This window comes from Lampris incognitus, chromosome 3 (assembly GCF_029633865.1).
Source record: "Lampris incognitus isolate fLamInc1 chromosome 3, fLamInc1.hap2, whole genome shotgun sequence".
Classification (NCBI taxonomy): Eukaryota; Metazoa; Chordata; class Actinopteri; order Lampriformes; family Lampridae; genus Lampris; species Lampris incognitus.
Window position 1 is genome coordinate 92,694,626 of NC_079213.1, and position 19,988 is coordinate 92,714,613.

Sequence of the window (19,988 nt, forward strand, 5' to 3'; positions counted from 1 at the left end):
GTTGTTTGCTTTATTATTTGCGAATGAGAAAACCAGCTGATGCCTCGTGGCTTTCAATTCCTTTCGAGACGTTCAGTTGTCTCCATTTTTCAAACGAACTCACAACGCTGACCCGATGGCGAGATATGTTGCATGTTGTCAGTAGTATGTATGCCCATGTTGTCGCAGTACTCCACATAGCCATAGCGCCGTGTGCCATTACGGACTGTACCTTTAAATCCTCTTGGCCAGATGAGAGAATCGGCAAAAACAGAGTGCCACTTAAAATTACTCATTGCTATAAAGCATCAGTCAACTTCACCTATTGACCACAGGTCAAGCTCAGTTGGGATTCAGTGCTGTCCTTTTACAAGGAATACCAGTGATAGGATGAATTATTGTATATAAATGCTATGTTTGATAATGGATGGATGGATGAATGTTTGAGCTTGGCACTGTGGTGCATAAAAGGCAATCTGCATATGCATTTTATCTCAAAGCTGAACCACTTATATCAGTCAATGAGACTAATCCATTTCCACAAATCTACAGTTAAATACTGCATGGTAGACATGCAAACACACACATACACAAACAGTAAACACTACACATATTTGCATAGGAAATCGCCCTGCTCCCCCCTCCTCTCTCTCTCTCTCTCTCTCTCTCTCTCTCTCAAAGAAGAAGAAGAAGATGAAAGAAGAAGTAGTAGTGCAGACAGGCATCATGACCCCACTTACACGAATGTCCTGACTTTCCTATATTGGTGGGGTCTCACAGTCCCCTGAAATGTAGGGATACAAAGTACACACGCACACACACACACACACACACACACACACACACACACACACACATGCACACACAATCATAGAGAGGTGGTGTTTCACTCACCCACTGAGGACCACGATGAAGTCCATGACGTTCCACCCATTTCTGAGGTAGGAGCCTTTATGGAAAACAAACCCCAGGGCGATGATCTTTATCCCCGCCTCGAAGCAGAACATCCCGATGAAGTAGGGTTCTGTCTTCTCCTGTTTATCATGAAGCCAGATGGCAGTAAGAACAAGACATCCACCGAAGAACTACTCATGAATATGCTATGCAGTTAATTAGATTTATTGTGTTTCTGAGTTGACTGATTGGAGAGGGAACTGTGGGAACTGTGTGTTTATTTCTCACCAGTCTCTTCGACATGGGTGTTTTGTCCTCCCCGGGCAGGTGCTGCTCCAAAGCCAGGACAATACAGTTGGCGATGATGGTGGCTAGGATCATGTACTCGAATGGAGTGAATCGAAAAGGTCAAGGATCTCATCCGATTCCCAATCTGAATTATTCAGATTATGAAAACAAAAATGATGTATACTAGGAGTCAACCGATATGATACCAATATTGATTATCGGTAAATTCGGTAAGTTATGGCGGCTGATAACTGATATTTGAAACCATTCTTGCTTGCCATTTTTTTACAAGTTTCCTCTTTCCCCTCTTTTCACATCTCTCCTCTTCATGTGATTGTTTCAAAAAAAAATTCTGTATGTAAGGAAATAATAAACATTTTCAATATGTGATTAAAAAAAAACGGCTTGGCCGATAAAAATGTGCCAATAATGATAATATTAAAAATGACATATCTAAGCCGATAATCGGCCAGACCGATAATCGGTCAATCCCTAGAGTATACACCCAATGGAAAATCAATTCTTTATCGGCGTGATGGACAATGTTGAAGCACATTTGTAGATGACAGTCAGGCACACACAAAAAAACCCCCATTTAAACAAAAGGTGTCCCCAATTTCCCCTCCCTCCTTCCCCCCCCAACTGTATCTGGCCAATTACCCTATTCTTCCGAGCCATCCTGGTTGCTGATCCACCCCCTCTGCCGATATCCGGAGAGAGCTGCAGACTACCACATGCTTCCTCCGATACATGTGGAGTCGCCAACCGCTTTGTTTCACCTGACAGAGAGGAGTTTCACCAGGAGGACGTAGCATGTGGGAGGATCACGCTATTCCCCCCAGTTCCCCCTCCCTCCTGAACAGGCGCTCCGACCGACCAGAGGAGGCGCTAGTGCAGCAACCAGGACACATACCCACATCCGGCTTCCCACCATCAGACAAGGCCAATTGTCTGTAGGGACGCCCGACCAAGCCAGAGGTAACACGGGGATTCGAACCAGCGATCCCCATGTTGGTAGGCACCCCACCCAGACGCCCAGGTGTCCCCATTTTGAGAATGTGTCTATAATGGAAATTGTGCCAGATTTGTTTGATTTTTTTTTTTTGATTACACAAAATGTGCAATTTTCTCTAATTAGCTGCCTGACAATGTTCATGTAATTAAGCTGACAAAACGCTGGTGTTTGTGATATGTTACACATGTGGTTTGTCTTTTCTTTGTCTGACACAGCTGCGTTAACATGCTATCTCCTCTCTTCCCTCACACTGGCCCACTGTGTTTCTTGTACCACACAGATTCAGGGTTTGACAGGAAAATCTAATAAGTTTCTTTTTTATGAAATAATGTAAAATAACAGACACTACTCCTGACCAAGGCTATGGAAAAAAGAACTGGAGTTGGTCCCCGGGTGCTGCAGCTGCCCACTGCTCCTATACAATAGGATGGGTTAAATGTAGAGAACCAATTCATTGTAAGAATACAATAACAAAATAAAGAATAATAAAGTGGCTTTCTACAGCTCTGTAGAACAGGGTTCACCTTGCTTGTATGGCTTGCATACAGCAAAGCAATACATACACTTTATTTGAGGGCAACTCTAAAAGGCAAACACACACACACACACACACACACACACACACACACACACACACACACACACACACACACACACACACACACACACACACACACAATGCTTCTCAAAGCCACATGTGAGTGAGCCAGAAATCTGATCCTGTAAATAGGGTCATCCTTACTACAAGCCTCACACCCTGTAGCAGGAGACCTCCACTAGTTGAAGGTTCAACTCCAGCAGCTCCGGGGGGGTTGAGGTAAGCCAGAGATGTGCTCCTTATCTAATGTATTGTGTGGGTGGTGTTCTTTCTACTAGCTATGTGCAGAGGAAGTAGGAAGTAAGGGAGCTTAATTCTGCAGAGGGGTGAGAGGGTGGCAGGAGAGAAAAAGAGTTTGGAAGAGAAAGAGGGAGAGAGAGAGGGAGGGGGAGAGAGAGAGAGGGAGTTGACTGTTTGGAGAGGGAACTGTGAGAATTGACTGATTGACTGATTGGAGTCAGTCAATCAGTCAACTCCCACAGGTCAGTCACAATCAGCCAACTTCCACAGGGAACTGTGGGAGTTGGCTGATTGGAGAGGGAACTGTGGGAGTTGACATCACCCTAGGGACAACTAAAATCCAACAATCAACTAACTACACATACCTAGGGCTGAAGATCAGTTCCACTGGAAATTTTAACTTGGTCGTTATTGAACTGAAAGAGAAGGCAAGAAGGGCTTTCTATGCCATCAAAAAGTCAACACATGCTGACATCCCAATTAAGACCTGACTCAAAATATTCCAATCAGTGACTGAGCCAATTGCACTATATGGCAGCAAAGTTTGGGGTCCTCTCACAAAACACGAATTCGGGAAATGGGAAAAAAAATCCAATCGAAAGCCTGCATGCAAAATGTTGTAAGAGAGTCCAGAGGAAGTCTCCCAACAATGCATGCAGAGCAGAATTAGGCCAATACCCTCTAATAAATCACATTGGAAAAAAAGAGCCATTCAATTCTGGAAACACCTAAAAATGAGTGACCCCAAATCCTATCATTATAAATCCCTCAAAAGCCAAGAGATGAACATAGAGAAGAGTCCCCTCAGTCAACTGGTCCTGACGCTCAACAGGCTAACATTAGACCTTCTGACACCACTAATAATAACCAGCCTCAGGACAGTGACATCATTCCTCAACAAATTCCACCCAACCAAACTGCCAAGCAACAAAAACAAAACTATGAAACCTATTGGACTGACACAACAAAACCCCAAAGTAAACTTCAGTGGTATTTGGCTCTAAATAGACAGGGCACCATGGCAGAATATTTGACCATGGTGACTGATAACACACCGTGAAACACCTTGACAATGTACACACTCAGTGAGCACAGCCTGGCCATGGAGAAAGGCCGACACACACAAACCTGGCTACCCATAGAAGACAGACAGGCTGTGTCTCACTGTGGTCAAGGAGTAGTGGAGACACAGCTCCACTTCTTGTCCACATGTGAAAATACAAAGATATAAGAAGAGAATACCACCCCAAATTCACAAAAACACAAATACATTTTGACTCTGCCTAGGCAATCCCCTACTTATTAGGTGAGAAAGCCAAATGTTCATGGTTGGCAGCAAAGTATGTAGCAGCCTGCCACAAAGTGATGGACAATGAGTGACTAAAATCAGTTTATCAATATATGTCTGTCTGTCTGTCTGTTTGTTTGTTTGTTTGTTTGTTTGTTTGTTTGTTTGTTTTCAACTGTCTTATCGTGTTTGTATTGTTTGTTATGACATTAAGTATTTTGTATCATATGTTATTAATGCTTTGGCAATATGAGAATGCTTGTCATGCCAATAAAGCGAATTTGAATTTGAATTTCAATTGAGAGATAGAGAGAGGAGAGAGAGAGCGAGAGAGAGAGGGAGGGGGTGAGTGAGAGAGAACAAGGGGGAGGGATGCAACAGAACATTAACAGAATCTGGATGGGATGAAAATGCCGCAGTCTTGCCGTTATGTCAAAACAGCATCTCAAGCAAAAGCAGCCACGATGATGTCAAATCAGACATTGTCTGTGTATTTCTTCTGGAGCAAAACAGGGTGGTCAGGGAAGGAGGTGGAAGAAGTACAATGGAAATGACTTATGGCGTTCACGTCTGTCCAAGCTGATATGATCTCTATACGCAATCAGTCATGTTAAGAGAAGTCAAGTATTATTTTGTTTTTGGATGACAATCAGGCATGTGTACACTTAATAAAGAAATATAGGGGCGTGGCATAGCATAGCGTGGTGTGGCGGTCTATTCCGTTGCCTAACAACACGGCGATCGCTGGTTCGAATCCCCGTGTTACCTCCGGCTTGGTTGGGCGTCCCAACAGACACAATTTGGCGTGTCTGTGGGTGGGAAGCTGGATGTGGGTATGTGTGCTTGTCGCTGCACTAGCCCTTCCTCTGGTCGGTCGGGGCGCCTGTTGAGGGGGGGAGGGGGAACTAGGGGGAATAGCGTGATCCTCCCATGTGCTACATCCCCCTGGCGAAATTCCTCACTGTCAGGTGAAAAGAAGCGGCTGGCGACTCCACATGTATTGGAGGAAGCATGTGGTAGTCTGCAGCCCTCCCCGGATTGGCGGAGGGGGTGGAGCAGTGGCCGGGACGGCTCGGAAGAGTGGGGTAATTGGCCGGATACATTTGGGGAGAAAAGGGAAAATTCCAGAAAAAAAAGAAAAGAAATATAAAGTAATGACATTTTCTCGTGCTGGATTTGATCGGATTTGATCCTGTTGGCTACTGTGCTGTAACAAACTACCAGCTGTTTCAGCTGCTTCAGACAGAAAATAGACTCTATAACAATGCTTAGCATTGCCTAAGTACATCCGGTAACATCCAACTTCAGTAATGGTAGGCAGAGGCCTAAAAATGAAAGCATGTCTGTGCCGCTGTGATTTCCCAGGTGGACGGACTATCAGATATTTAGAGCAGAGGTGGCGCCAGTCAGTGTCATGGAAGTAAGTAAAATTAAAATAATCACATATTTTAACATTAGATCTCTTGAACTACCCTAGATTCAAAATAGTAGTTTCCTACCCCCCCCCCCACACACACACACACATGTATATGAAAGACTCAAAATGATAATTTTAAGCAGACTGTGTAACTGTGATGGCCTGGCGGCCTGTCCAGGGTGTCTCCCCGCCTGCCGCCCAATGACTGCTGGAATAGGCTCCAGCATCCCCGCGACCCTGAGAGCAGGATAAGCGGCACAGATAATGGATGGATGGATGGATGGATGGATGTGTAACTGGATTAATTAAACAGCATTACATAGTAGGAATGATTCCACCCACTTTACATCAGTATAAGTGACTGAGCCCTATAATAACGATCACTATAAGCAGCTTCAGCTGCATAGAGAAGGGAAGTACGTAGAGTTATACAGGAGGGAACCAGAGAGCTTAAGAAACAGGTGTATTGAATGGAGGCGATAGCAGAATACAGCGGGCATCACAGGGATCAATTTACTGCCTCCAGCTGTAACCAGCGGGGTGAACTAGGGACATGTGACCGATGAAAAGCTGAATAAACAAAAGCAAATACAATCTGGCTCCCACCAGCCTTCAGGGACTCCATCCCACACCATGGCACTGCCACGGATGGCTCACTGGCTGACAAGCCAATGACTGAATTGTTCACGGAGAATTTGAGAAAAACTAAAGAAGCCCAAGCACAGAGGCACCAGCAGCATCCAGCGGATGAGAGCGAGCAACAAACAGCAAAGAGCTCCTTATTACACAACATGTGTCTCTGATATCGGCTTTTAATCTTCCCGAGGAGTGAAGAGGATCTTTTTATGATTCAGCGCACAACAGCAACCACTTCTTCTGTCAAACTGAAGGCTGTCAACAGCAGCCGGCCACGCCCTGCATTCCCTCAAAGACCCATAAACACAGAGGGGGGGAGGAGATATGAGCGGCAGGAGGGAGGAGAGGAGAAAAGAGAGAGAGAATGAAGACAGAAGGAGAGAAGAGAGAGGTATCCACGGCAACAGGCTCCTCTCCCAGCCAAAAGTCAAAAGTCAATGCCACAAGATGGATACTGGGCAGTTGAACCATCCCTGACTCCACACACACACAAACACACAGACATACACACACACATACACACAGCATCCCAGGCGATTTTAGAGCACTATGAGTGATCTCGGCAGGGGGGGGGGCATTAACAGGTGGGTAAATCTCAGTCAAATGAATGGGGGCTATGAACTAAACTAAGAGTTGCCACAGGTCCCATTTATTAAAATGTTCTCTCACCTTCTACTAGATTTCCTTGATAGGGTCGATTCTAAAAATATGATTCATCCATCCATCCATCCATCCATTATCCAAACCGCTTATCCTGCTCTCAGGGTCGTGGGGATGCTGGAGCCTATCAGATAAATGAAAATGATATAATAATAATAATAATAATAATAATAATAATAAGGAAGAATGGAACATCTCATATCCTAAGAGAGGCACTATCCATCAAATAGACTTCTACCTCATTCTAACCCTAGGCCCAACCAGTGGGCCCAGTTATTATGTTGTATTATGGCATGAAGTTAAAGGAAATTTGTATAATAATAATAATAACAGTCATTACATTTATATAGCGCTTTTCTAGACACCCAAAGCGCTTCACATGTGAAGTGTGCTAATAAAATTTGGGGTTCCTTGGGGCGTCCTGTCATGTCACTGCATTTTCTTATCCTTTTATATTTTCTTTACTCTATTTTATTAAAGTTTCTTCTTTTTTTTGCTGTTCATGTATTTCGTTTTAATTTTTTTCATTTCTATCTTCACTTTATTGAATTGACGTTATCCTATATTTTTGTCCTATCTGTTAGTTGTCTTCTTTTATCATTACCAATTTTTTTATCACTGCATTTGAGATAATGCTGAGCACGTTGCATTTTCTGTAAAAATGTGCAAAATTAATGAAGTTGTTTTTTTTTTATCTTATTGATTGATAATAATATATTGCTTGAATTACCCAGTAGAGTCTCCAGGTGATGTCTACAGCCTTGAAATGACTCCAAAAGAAAAAAAGAAAAAAAAAAAGCTGATGCACAGCTAATGTAAACTGGACCTTTTGTATCCTGCATGAATATTATTTGCATTACAGACGTCACAAACCATTCAACCAACAGTAAATAATGATCAAGTTTAGACAGCAACAAAATCAGCCTCTATAAAACATATTTTATTCATGAAGCCCCAGCTGTGAATCTGCTATTGGTGTGCAAACACTTTAAAGTGTGAATGGTATCAGACATGTCCCATAATACAAGATGTCAGCTTTATGTATTTCTGGTGAATGGGGCTGCCTAGGGTCATATTTATTTTCAGATTGGAAAGTGTCTAAAACTGCCCAAATTACTATAAATAAGTGTGCTTAACCTCCAAACAGAGATGCACCAACCTGCTGCAGAGACTGGACGTTAGCAAACACTGCCTAACATGCTTTAATTCATAACCGCTGGGGCCAGGCCTCGTGTGGCCCCACATGGCTCCATGTGGCCTCATAGTCCCATGGTGTTTACAGCCTCATGACCAAAAGCAATTCTACAGAGAAGCAAGCTAACTTTTGCTCAGCAGCCACTGAGAAGTGCAAATAACCTCAAAAAGAGCCATTACCCACCAGCAAAAAAAAAAATAAATTCTAAAAACATAATTGTGCCGTGCTATACAGTCTTGAAAATTGCTGTATCATTAAAAGGCATCACATAGCATGCTGCCTGACGGGACGAAAAATGCTTTTCAGCATCTTATGGCTTTGCTGAGATGTCATTTCATGAAATTAAGCAGACAATAACACTGCTGTGAATGTTGAAGCAATTATGTCCATTACTGTAAAAGTCAACTGCCTCGGATGTGTCATTATGAACTGTCATGTTTGAGACTGGCTGTATAGTGTGATGTTCATGAACATCACAGCCAATCAGCATCAGTTGGCTGTGGTGTTAGTGCTGCCTCAACTATTGTGTTCATATGAGTCAGTAATACATCAGGCTGCCAAAAAAGAAAAAAAAACTTCTGGATACCAGTTAATATGGGTTCTAATGATGACTAAACTGAAATATACGTAGGGATATTTTGGGGGTTTTTTGTTATTGTGATGGTGTAGTGTGTACTCTCTGTCCTGAGTTAGCCCATTTACTTTGAGGCAGATTAAATAGCGTCCACACCCCCATGTAAAGAAGCACCACAGACAGAGGCCGAGGAGACGTGGCTCTGTGGCGGCTCTCACCTGCAGACTTGTAGACATCTTGGATTAACTTTAGTGTTTTCTGGTGTTATCAACCTGTGTTCTCATCAGCAGGCTGATTAGACCCTCAACTACCATCTTTGTCTGTGTCTCTATGCCAGAAAGACCCTGGCTGTGGCACAACCTTCCCACAGATACAAACGATTTTAGTATTTTAGCCCATTAGTCTCCCAGTCATTCTTTTTTGTCCTCTCTCTCCTTTTTCTTCCCAACTGTATTCGGCCAATTGCCCCACTCTACGCACCACCCGGCCGCTGCTCCACCCCCTCTGCCAATCCGGGGGAGGGCTGCAGACCACCACATGCCTCCTCCGATACATGCGGAGTCGCCAGCTGCTTCTTTTCACCTGACAGTGAGGAGTTTCACCAGGGGGGACGTAGCACATGGGAGGCTCACGCTATTCCCCCCAGTCCCCCCCCCCCGGAACAGGCGCCCCGACTGACTAGAGGAGGTGCTAGTGCAGCGACCAGGACACATATCCACATCTGGCCTTCCGCCCTCCCCCGCAGACACGGCCAATTGTGTCTGTATGGACACCTGACCAAGCCGGAGGTAACACGGGGATTCCAACCAGCGATCCCCGTGTTGGTAGGCAACGGAATAGACCACTACGCTTCCCGGACACCCAGTCTCCCATTCATTCTTAGTGAGTCTGCACTCCCCGACTCTCCAGCAACTAGCGGCAAAGGGTGTGCTGCAGGTTCAGTGTAAAGCCTATGGGAGATAACAGGCGGACTCCCAGAGAGGCTATGACGTGACCTTATTGCATCTTGGTGGAAGGCAAACCCACACACATGCAAACACGAGCTCCTCAGCCAAAGCCTCAGAGCAGGGCACCGGTTCTGCAAGGTGTCGGAAACCAGCGTCAGCTTCTCATGAGCCGCGCTGGCGGTGTGACGTCCCCAGTCAGCCTCTTCAATGAGGTGTCTCACGGTGGACGCCTATGAGTCACAGTGACAACAGCGCTCTTCCTCGTGCCTCAAACACGCGTGTAAAAATAGACACAGGGATGGCGCGTGACACATGGGGCACACAGCGAACACAGTGAAAACCCAGATTGGATTCAAGCCCCTTTGACTATTCTAACATGAGGGTGAAAATAGAAAAGAGTCACAGGCATCTGAACCTGGCTTATTGGAAATCTGTTGAATTGGCAGCCACGTGTTGTGTGCGTGGGTGTTTGCATGTGTGTGCGTATATGTTACACGGAGTACTAAGTGGATTATACGTATATGCAAACATCTAGGTAAGCCAGGGTTATATTAATTTCCCGGCGGACTGATACTTGTCAAAACATTTAACCAAACGTGTGGCCAATAAACCTTTTCTAACTTGGGGGAAACAAAATGCCGATGCTCCTTCAAGACGGATTTGCACCTCCGGGTCGAATTAAATGATTAAAACAAAAAAAAGTGTGATTATGGAAATAATGAGGGCACGGGTTCTATTTCTGACCCAGCTTTGATTGCAGCCCTATAAACATATAAGCTTTTTGGATGTATATCTTTTTTCCCCCCTTTTTCTCCCCAATTGTACTCGGCTAATTACCCCCACTCTTCCGAGCCATCCCAGTCGCTGCTCCACCTCCTCTGCCAATCCGGGGAGGGCAGGCTACCACATGCCTCCTCCGATACATGTGGAGTCGCCAGCCGCTTCTTTTCACCTGACAGTAAGGAGTTTCGCCAGGTGGGATGTAGCGTGTGGGAGGATCACGCTATTCCCCCCCAGTTCCCCCCTCCCCACCTGAACAGGTGCCCCGACCGACCAGAGGAGGCGCTAGTGCAGCGACCAGGACACATACCCACATCCGGTTTCCCACCCACAGACACGGCCAATTGTGTCTGTATGGACGTCCGACCAAGCCGGAAGTAACAGGGGGATTCGAATTGACGATCTCCATGTTGATAGGCAATTGAATAGACCGCCACGCTACCCAGATGCCCCACATCTGTGAGATTTAAGGTTTCATGTAGTGTATGTGTAAACCTGGATCTAAACCTGTATTGCGTCACAGATTAGCCCTCTGGCTTCCTGGCTTTGGAAAAGTTGTGAGCAGGTATAAATATGGGTTGCACTTATCGTCTGCCTTAAACATACCATCTTACTTATAAGCTCTATAATTAAGCAGTATCTATCAGTAAGCCCTGTCCACTAGTGTGTACCGTATCTACACAGGTAAAAGACTACAAAGATTATTTTTTTAACAACTGTGCATCTGATTAAAGCAAGCATCATAAAACATGTAAACACACCCTGAATGGATCAACGCTACAGACAAATTGGAGGGCACAGCGTTCACAGATTACATGCTGTCCAACAAAGCTTCTGTAGGTGAATCCACATTGAATACCATTCCAGCTCTACATCTGAGCAGCTTGCATAAGCTGGCCTGTCCATCCTGAGGATAAATGTGGTCCGTCTTGACACGCGGTCCTCCAACTAACCACTGTCAGCTCAGAGCTACAAGGTGAAACGGCTGTTTTGTTCTCACAGACACCTCACGGTCTGGCAATGCAGAGATACAAGTTGAAGCAGCCGTGTTTCCTGCAGCTAAACGGTGTGGGGGGGGGCATGGTGAGGGAGGCTTTCACAGAGATAGAAACTCCCTCTTGGAGGGGGCAATGTGAACTTTCTGTCAGCATATAATTGAAATGAAACTAGCCTGACAATTCAGAGCAAAATTGATGCATGCATGATGCAAAATGGCTGACACTAGAAGCAAACCTGGATCTAATGATTGGCCATTTATACTACTATATAGCTATAGTCTAAAGTTCAACAATATTTCTAAAGCTAAAATCACTATTAAGCGGTTATTTTTGTCAGAGATGTGATCAAGAACATAGGAAAGCTGAGAAAAAGCAAATGACAGACCAAATGACCTATCAGAAATTAAAAAATTCCACAAATAAATCCTTATGCAAGTATATTCCAGGTTAAATGTTCAAACTGAATAAATTTCAGCTAGTACAAGCCACATCTCCCTCACATGTGGTTGTGTGATGTGTGCACAGACAAGACACAGTCTGTTAAATGCAACAATCAATTAATTATTCAGCAGTGCATCTTCTCAATGGGACTCTTCCTGCTGCAGGGGTCTCACAGCAAGGATCAGACAGGAGGAGCAGCTGCCAGTGCTCCCTGTGCTCGCTGCACTCAACCTGGGCCCGTGCTTCATTAACCTGCTTCTTCCCCCACAAGACCCCCACCGGCCTGCCATCAACTACTGCCACAGGTAGGCTGCCATGAGTACGTATGCCCACATGATCTCATCACAGCACAAAAAAACCCCAAACCCGGACAAATGTGTAGGTGTATTTTTCCATAAAATACATGGACACAAGCATCATCCATTAAGTGTACTAAATTGTAGACAGACAACAGTGGCCTCAAATAAATGCACACATACCCCGCCCCCAACACACACACATACACACACACCCCCCACTATGACTGCTGTGTTACACCCTGCCTCAGAGGTTTCTAGATCATTCCTGCATTGATCAGCAGCTTTTAATTGAACTCTCAGAGAGAAAAGGCCCGTCGAGCAGCATCACCGGATGTCAGCGGCACGTTGTTCTCCAAACACAAGGTTAACCTTTAGGAGATGTCACCCGGGGGGGGGGACTGTGCATGAGTCCCAGTGTGTGCATACATGTTTGTTTATGCAGGCTATACGTACATGTACTGCATATGACAATAAATTACCCGAATCCCCTTGGCAGTGTTGAGTAGTTTAACACTTTGCGGACAACGTGCATGTATTTTAGAGAGGGGCGTCTCACAGCAAACCTGGATATTGACCACAACACAACCACATGCTCAACATCGCCAAATCAAAACCATAATAGGAAGCAATATGAAACAGGATGGCTCAGTGACTAATGACTTGATCTAACAGTAGCTGACACGCCGATCGGGCATCATTACATATAATGCCTGTTAATGTCTGTTAATCAGATACAGTTGAACTCATTAGACGTAATGGGACACTCCCTCCACAACCACACATTAACCTGAAGGTTATGTAGTCTGGCTGCGTTCCTTCTGGTCACTATCACGACACAGTAAGACAGAGCTTATTCCAGGGGCTGTGCTGGATAGATATTGAGAGTTGATCTCTTATCATGCACTTTTGCTGGGCCGTAATTCGTTTAGGCATTATTTTCAATGGTTTGTAGGGGCTGTCATAATGCAGACGCTTATTCATGGCAGTAGACTTAATATGGAAGCACTTAACCCTCGTGTTCTGTTCAGGTCAAAATGACATGTTTTAATTAACTATTAATCATCAGTATTCTTAATATTAATAAGAAAGGAAGCCACTTTATTTTTGTCACTGTACAGTTGCTCAGTTACAACGAATTTGTTCTCCGCATTTAACTCATCCTATTGTACAGGAGCAGTGGGCAGCTGTAGCACCCGGGGACCAACTCCAGTTCTTCTTTCCATTACCTTGCTCAGGGCACAGACAGGAGTATTAACCCTGACATACATGTCTTTTTGATGGTGGAGGAAACCGGAGCACCAGAGGAAAACCATGCAGACACAGGGAGAACATGCAAACTCCACACAGAAAGGACCTGGGGCGGCCTGGGGTTTGAACCCAGGGCCTTCTTGCTGTGAGGCAACAGTGCTGTGAGGCACAGTACCCAGTGCTCAACACAGCAAGTGCCTGTGTGGGGGACTGGGTGCTGTGCCTCACAGCAGTGTGCCCCACACTGCACACTGCCCCACACTGCACACAGCAAGTGCACACAGCAGTGTGCCCCACACTGCACACAGCAAGTACCTCACAGCAGTGTCCCCCCACACTGCACTTTGCTGTGTGCAGTGTGGGGCACTGGGTGCCTCACAGCACCCAGTGCCCCACACAGCAAGTGCGTCACAGCTACAGTGCTGTGTGTGAGGCACTTGCTGTGAGGCACTGGGCCACCGTGCCACCCGCTCTTCGATAATAAGAGAGTCAACATTAGGAGATATTTTAAACAAATAAAATGGTTGTCCATCCATTACCCAAAACCAACTTATCCTACCCAGGGTCGCGGGGATGCTGGAACCTATCCCAGCAGTCACTGGGCAGCAGGCAGGGAGACACCCTGGAGAGACCGCCAGGCCATCACATGGCCGAACACACACACAACACAGTCACACCTAGAGACAATTAAATACGGCAAATTTACCTGACCTGCATGTCTTTGGACTGTGGGAGGAAACCGGAGCACCTGAAGGAACCCCATGCAGACATGGGAGAACATGCAAACTTCACACAGAGGACGACCTGGGACGACCCACCCCCCAAGGTTGGACTACCTCGGGGCTCAAACCCAGGACATTCTTACTGTGAGACAACCGTGCTAACCACTGTGCCACCGTGCCACCAGGTTTAGTATTTACTTCAGTTAAATTTGTCTTCAGGCTCATACCATAGAAGTTCCTCTGCTGAGAGCCTCCTTCTCTTTCCTCTTGGTCTCATTAAGCTCTGCATCCTTCTCACTCTTGCATTTTTCCATTGTACGCATGTGTTACTATAAAATACATAGGTGGCTTGGTTCAATGTGACCGGTGAACGAGTTGCTAATTGGTGAACAGAACTTGAGGGTTAGTTCCAGTTGTAGGGTATCCACTTTTCTTTGTTTTTTCACTGTTTCAATGGATAAATAAACCCCAGGGAACAGAACTGATGAACCGCAGAAGTCTGCGATGTCTTTTCATTGGTGGGTTGGTACGATCAGCAGGCCAGTCACTCTGACAAGGGAGCAGCTGTCCTGCACACCTGATGGGGCTGGCTGCACCGCAGTGGGGGGGGGGGTGCAAAAAGAAAACACAACCCACCACCATTGTTGTATGCATATGCCATTTCCTCCCCCCATCAATGAGCTGAAGAGACTGAAGATTTGTTTTTTTTTCTTCTGACTCTCTATCAGTCAAAGACAACTGAGTCATCAGGGTTTGGCAAGTGACCAAGATGTCATGATTGCAACAGCATAATGAAAAGTTAATAGCGGTTTTTTCATGTAGAACAGATTTACATAATGCCACGCTCACATTCATTGACAGAGCTTGGGGAGCTCGGGGGCTCGTCCATGACAGCTAAATTTTAGTTTTGAAATTTTAATGAGATGGTAGGTGAGGCGCTAAGAATAAGGCAGGTTTAGTCAGTCTACGACTGCCACATCTATAATCACTCACTGAAAGCAGCAACGACAACAGTGGTTATGGCCCCGCATGGCCTTTTTTTTTACAAGGGATTTAAACAGAAGAGGGGCCAGTATGGCATGTCTACCTAACCCACCTTACACTGATCATTACCCCTCCATATATTTCTGTTTCTGTTTACAGATTGTATCTACTATGACAGGTCAAACATATCTCATTGACATTTCCATCGCTGATATATGATGATTTCTGCTGTTTGTTTTAGGGGAGTAAACCTGGAATATGGACCATTCCACAATGTAAACCTCACACAGCAGGCCAGACGTGTGTCACCACTTAGTCAGACGATTTAGAAGGTACCAAACAATTACAGTTGAATTCATCTATTCATTTATCTATTCTATTCTACCTATTATATTCTATTATATTCTATTCGATTCTATTATATCCTATCATATCTATTCAATTCTAATCTATTTTAATCTATTCATCTATTCTGTTCTATCTCTACTACTACTACTACTACCACTACTAGTACTACTACTATTACTACTACTTTCAGGCTGCTCCCGTTAGGGGTCACCACAGTGGATCATCCATTTCCATTTCTTCCTGTCACACCAGCCACCTGCATGTCTTCCCTCACCACATCCATAAACCTGCTCTTTGGCCTTCTTCTTTTCCTCTTCCTTGGTAGCTCCATATTCAGCATCCTTCTTCAATACCCCCAGCATCTCTCCTCCCCGCATGTCCAAGCCATCTCAATCTTGCCTCTCTTGCTTTGTCTCCAACCGTCCAACTTGAGCAGTCCCTCTAATATAATCATTCTTAATCCTGTCCTTCGTCATCACTCCCAATGAAAATCTTAGCATCTTCAACTCTGCCACCTCCAGCTCCGCCTCCTGTCTTTTCATCAGTGCCACTCTCTCCAAACCATATAACATAGCTGATCTCACAACCATCTTGTAACCTTCCTTTAACTCTTGCTGGTACCCTTCTGTTGCAAATCACTCCTGACACTCTTCTCCACCCACTCACCCTGACCTGCACTCTCTTCTTCACCTCTCTTCTGCATTCCCCGTTACTTTGGACAGTTGACCCAACGTATTTAAACTCATATGCCTTCGTCACCTCTACTCCTTGCATCCTCACCATTCCACTGTCCTCCCTCTCATTGACGCATAGGTATTCCATCTTGCTCCTACTGACTTTCATTCCTCTTCTCTCCAGTGCATACCTCCACCTCTCCAGGCTCTCCTCAACCTGCACCCTACTCTCGCTACAGATCACAATGTCATCCGCAAACATCATCATCCACAGAGACTCCTGCCCGATCTCATCCGTCAACCTGTCCATCACTGTTGCGAACAAGAAAGGGCTCAGAGCCGATCCTTGATGTAATCCCACCTCCACCTTGAACCCATCTGTCATTCCAACCGCACACCTCACCATTGTCACACTTCCTTCATACATATCCTGCCCACTCCTACGTACTTCTCTGCAACTCCCGACTTCCTCATACAATACCACACTCCTCTCTCGGCACCCTGTCATATGCTTTCTCTAATCCACAAAGACACATGTGGCTCCTTCTGGCTTTCTCTATACTTCTCAATCAACATTCTCAAGCAAACATCACATCTGTGGTGCTCTTTCATGACATGAAACATACTGCTGCTCGCTAATCCTCACCTCTCCTCTTAACCTAGCTTCTATTACTCTTTCCAATAACTTCATGCTGTGGCTGACCAACTTTATACCTCTGTAGTTGCTACAGTCCTGCACATCACCCTTGTTCTCAAAAATCAATACCAGTATGCTTCTTCTTCACTCCTCAGGTATCCTCTTGCTTTCCAAGATTATGTTAAACAATCTAGTTAAAACCCCACTGCCATCTCTCCTAAAAATCTCCACGCCTCCGCAGGTATGTCACCAGACCAACTGCCTTTCCACTCTTCATCCTCTTCATAGCTTCCCTCACTTCCTCCTTGCTAATCCACTGCACTTCCTGATTCGCTATCCCACTATTCTGTTCTATTCTATTCTATTCTATTCTATTGTCCATCCATCCATTAGCCAAACTGCTTATCCTGCTCTCGGGGGTCGCGGGGATGCTGGAGCCTATCCCAGCAGTAATTGGGCGGCAGGCAGGGAGACACCCTGGACAGGCCGCCATTCATCACAGGGTTCATTCTATTGCTAATATATTCTATTTTAATCTACTCTATTCTATTCTACGCTAATCTATTCTATTCTATCTATTCTGTTCCATCTATTCTATTCTGTTCTACTCTACTCTATTCTATCTATTCTGATCTATTTTAATTAATTCCGATTTGTTTTCTGCTATTCTATAAACTTTGAATCCGTGCCAAGCAAGACTTATTTATGTCCAAGCAAAGAAGGGCAAGTCTTATTGAGCCAAGTACCAAATAACTGAACAAATCCCTCTGACATAATGATGCTAAATTATGTTCATGTTTTATTGAATTATGTTTTAAATATGATTTGTACTGGCTTTAAAAAAATACAAATCAAAGCAACAAATGTTCAAGGCAAAGTAAGCAAATGAAGTCTGAAAGGGTTCACCTTGCCCACTTCTGAGTCATCTCATTACTACGTGGTCGTGACTTGGTAATTACAATCAGCTAGTGGCTTCAGAAGCCTGAAAGCTCTTTGATCAATAATTCTCTCACAGACACAACAGAGTCGAAGAGTCACAAGAGGCAAGCCCCAAAAGCGAATTCAACTAAAGTTCATAGGATAAGTGTTGGAAGACACTGAATTGAAACAAATAGAAAACATTGATTACAACAACTGAGCACCAAGGTGCCAAGCATGTGTGTGTGTGAGTGTGTGTGTGTGTGTGTGTGTGTGTGTGTGTGTGTGTGTGTGTGTACTTTGCATTCCTACATTTAAGGAGACCATGAATCCCCACAAATATAGGAAAGTGAGGACCTTTGTGTAAGTGGGGACACGATGTCTGTCTGCACTTCTTCGAGGATCAATTTTAAGGTTAGGACTTGGTTTAAGGCTAAGCTTTTTATTAGGATTGAATCAAATACAGTGTAAGGGTTAATTAAGGTTAGGCCTGTGATGCTGATGGTTAAGGTTAGGAGCTAGGAACGAATGTAACCAATGAGGGATCCCCACAAATATAGGAAGGCTGTGTGTGTCTGTGTGTGTGTGTGTGTGTGTGTGTGTGCGTGTGTGTGTTTGTGTGTGTGTGTTTGTGTGTGCCACCTGCATTAAGAGGACTCATTAGATTACCTCTCTCTCTCTCTCTCTCTCTCTCTCTCTCCTCTCTCTCTCACTCTCTCTCTCTCTCTCTCTGTTGTCCATGGTGCTGAAGTTGCCCTCTGATTCTACACCAGTGCAGGCAAACTCTGCATGAAGTCATACAAAAGTCACAGCAGAGACGAGACAATTTCCCTCTTTTTTAAGCATTTCCCTTAAAAACGGGTGCACACTCATGTGGGTGAGCTCTGAGAGGAGGTGAATCTGCACGTGTTTCGACACCTTACTTTGAACTCGCACCGCGTGTGCGTTCGACGTCAATCACAACAAAGGATATGGCCACTCGGTGATTTTCTTGGCGTATTTCCGGACAACGTTTGTCCTCCGCCGAAGATGAAGAGGGACCTGTTGACGGTTGAAACAGTTGTGCCTGACGGGGATGGGGTTGTACAGGGCCATGGTCCGGGCGCGTTGCGCCTTGGTCTGTTTGAACGCCGGCGACATGCCGCCGGTGGACACCGCCGCTCCGTCCCGGTGTCGGTTGCGCTCCGATCCGCCGTCCACGGAGCCCAGCAAGCCCGGCACGTCGTCTCCGAAATGGGCCATCCTGAGAGAGAGAGAGAGAAGAAGAGAGGAGAGAGAGAGAGAGGAGAGAGAGAGAGAGAGAGAGAGAGAGAGAGAGAGAGAGAGAGAGGAGAGAGAGACGAGAGAGAGAGTGAGAGAGAGAGAGAGAGAGAGAGAGATGAGAGAGAGAGACGAGAGAGAGATGAGAGAGAGAGAGAGAGAGAGAGTTATTTCTACTATTAACAGTTGTTTCTGTTATTTCTACTTTCTTTTTCAATTTACATACATTTTAATGTATCAAAAGCCTTGGCAATACAGATGAACAATGTCTCATGCCAATAAAGCGAATTGAATTGAATTGAAATTGAGAGAGAGAGAGAGAGAGAGAGAGAGAGAGAGAGAGAGAGAGAGAGAGAGAGAGAGAGAGAGAGAGAGAGAGAGAGAGAGAGAGAGAGAGACAGAACAGAGAGAGACAGAGACAGAGACAGAGACAGAGACAGAGACAGAGAGAGGGTAGGGTCCAATAGGTGCGGTGCTCGTTTGAAAACCTTGATACGGTTTCGGTCCGATATAAATCGCATCCACGAAAGAGCGGGAATAGATTCTTACACTTCGGGTTAAGTTTAAAAGCCGTCCGCCTTCCCCCTTTCCTTCGCTTTGGGGAAACCCAGACAAAGAGAGACGAGCAGTTCTGTTTTGTTGTTGTTGGGGTTTTTTTTCCTCAAGCGCTCAAAACGGGACACCGATCCCAAAATGAAACCAAATCTGACGTGTCAGATTTCGGCGTCTTTCCAGCGGAGGGTGGGTGTCTTCAGACGCGATTGGTGTGATCCATGGTGAAGCGTTTCGTCCATCCAAACCCTACACTACCACCAACAAGCCGCAACAGGTCCGGTCTTGAGAGCGGTCTTCCTCATCTCTCATCAGACGGAGAGCAGAAAGAGGAGGGCGATCCATTTTTTAACAGACGACTCAAGCTAACAGACTTCATCCAAACATCTGCTCACT

General features: G+C 45.2%; 1 protein-coding gene across 1 annotated transcript in view; it reads right to left on the minus strand.

Annotated features, from left to right (window-relative positions):
* The window catches only part of LOC130110532 (voltage-dependent R-type calcium channel subunit alpha-1E), a 186,944-nt gene extending 167,921 nt beyond the window's left edge, over positions 1 to 19,023 (minus strand). Inside the window, 5 exon segments of the mRNA XM_056277664.1 lie at positions 874 to 1,013; positions 1,162 to 1,267; positions 18,754 to 18,800; positions 18,803 to 18,832; positions 18,834 to 19,023. Of these exon segments, the coding sequence (XP_056133639.1) occupies positions 874 to 1,013; positions 1,162 to 1,267; positions 18,754 to 18,800; positions 18,803 to 18,832; positions 18,834 to 19,022 (512 nt within the window). The 5' untranslated portion in view covers position 19,023.
* Positions 19,024 to 19,988: the final 965 nt, after the last annotated feature.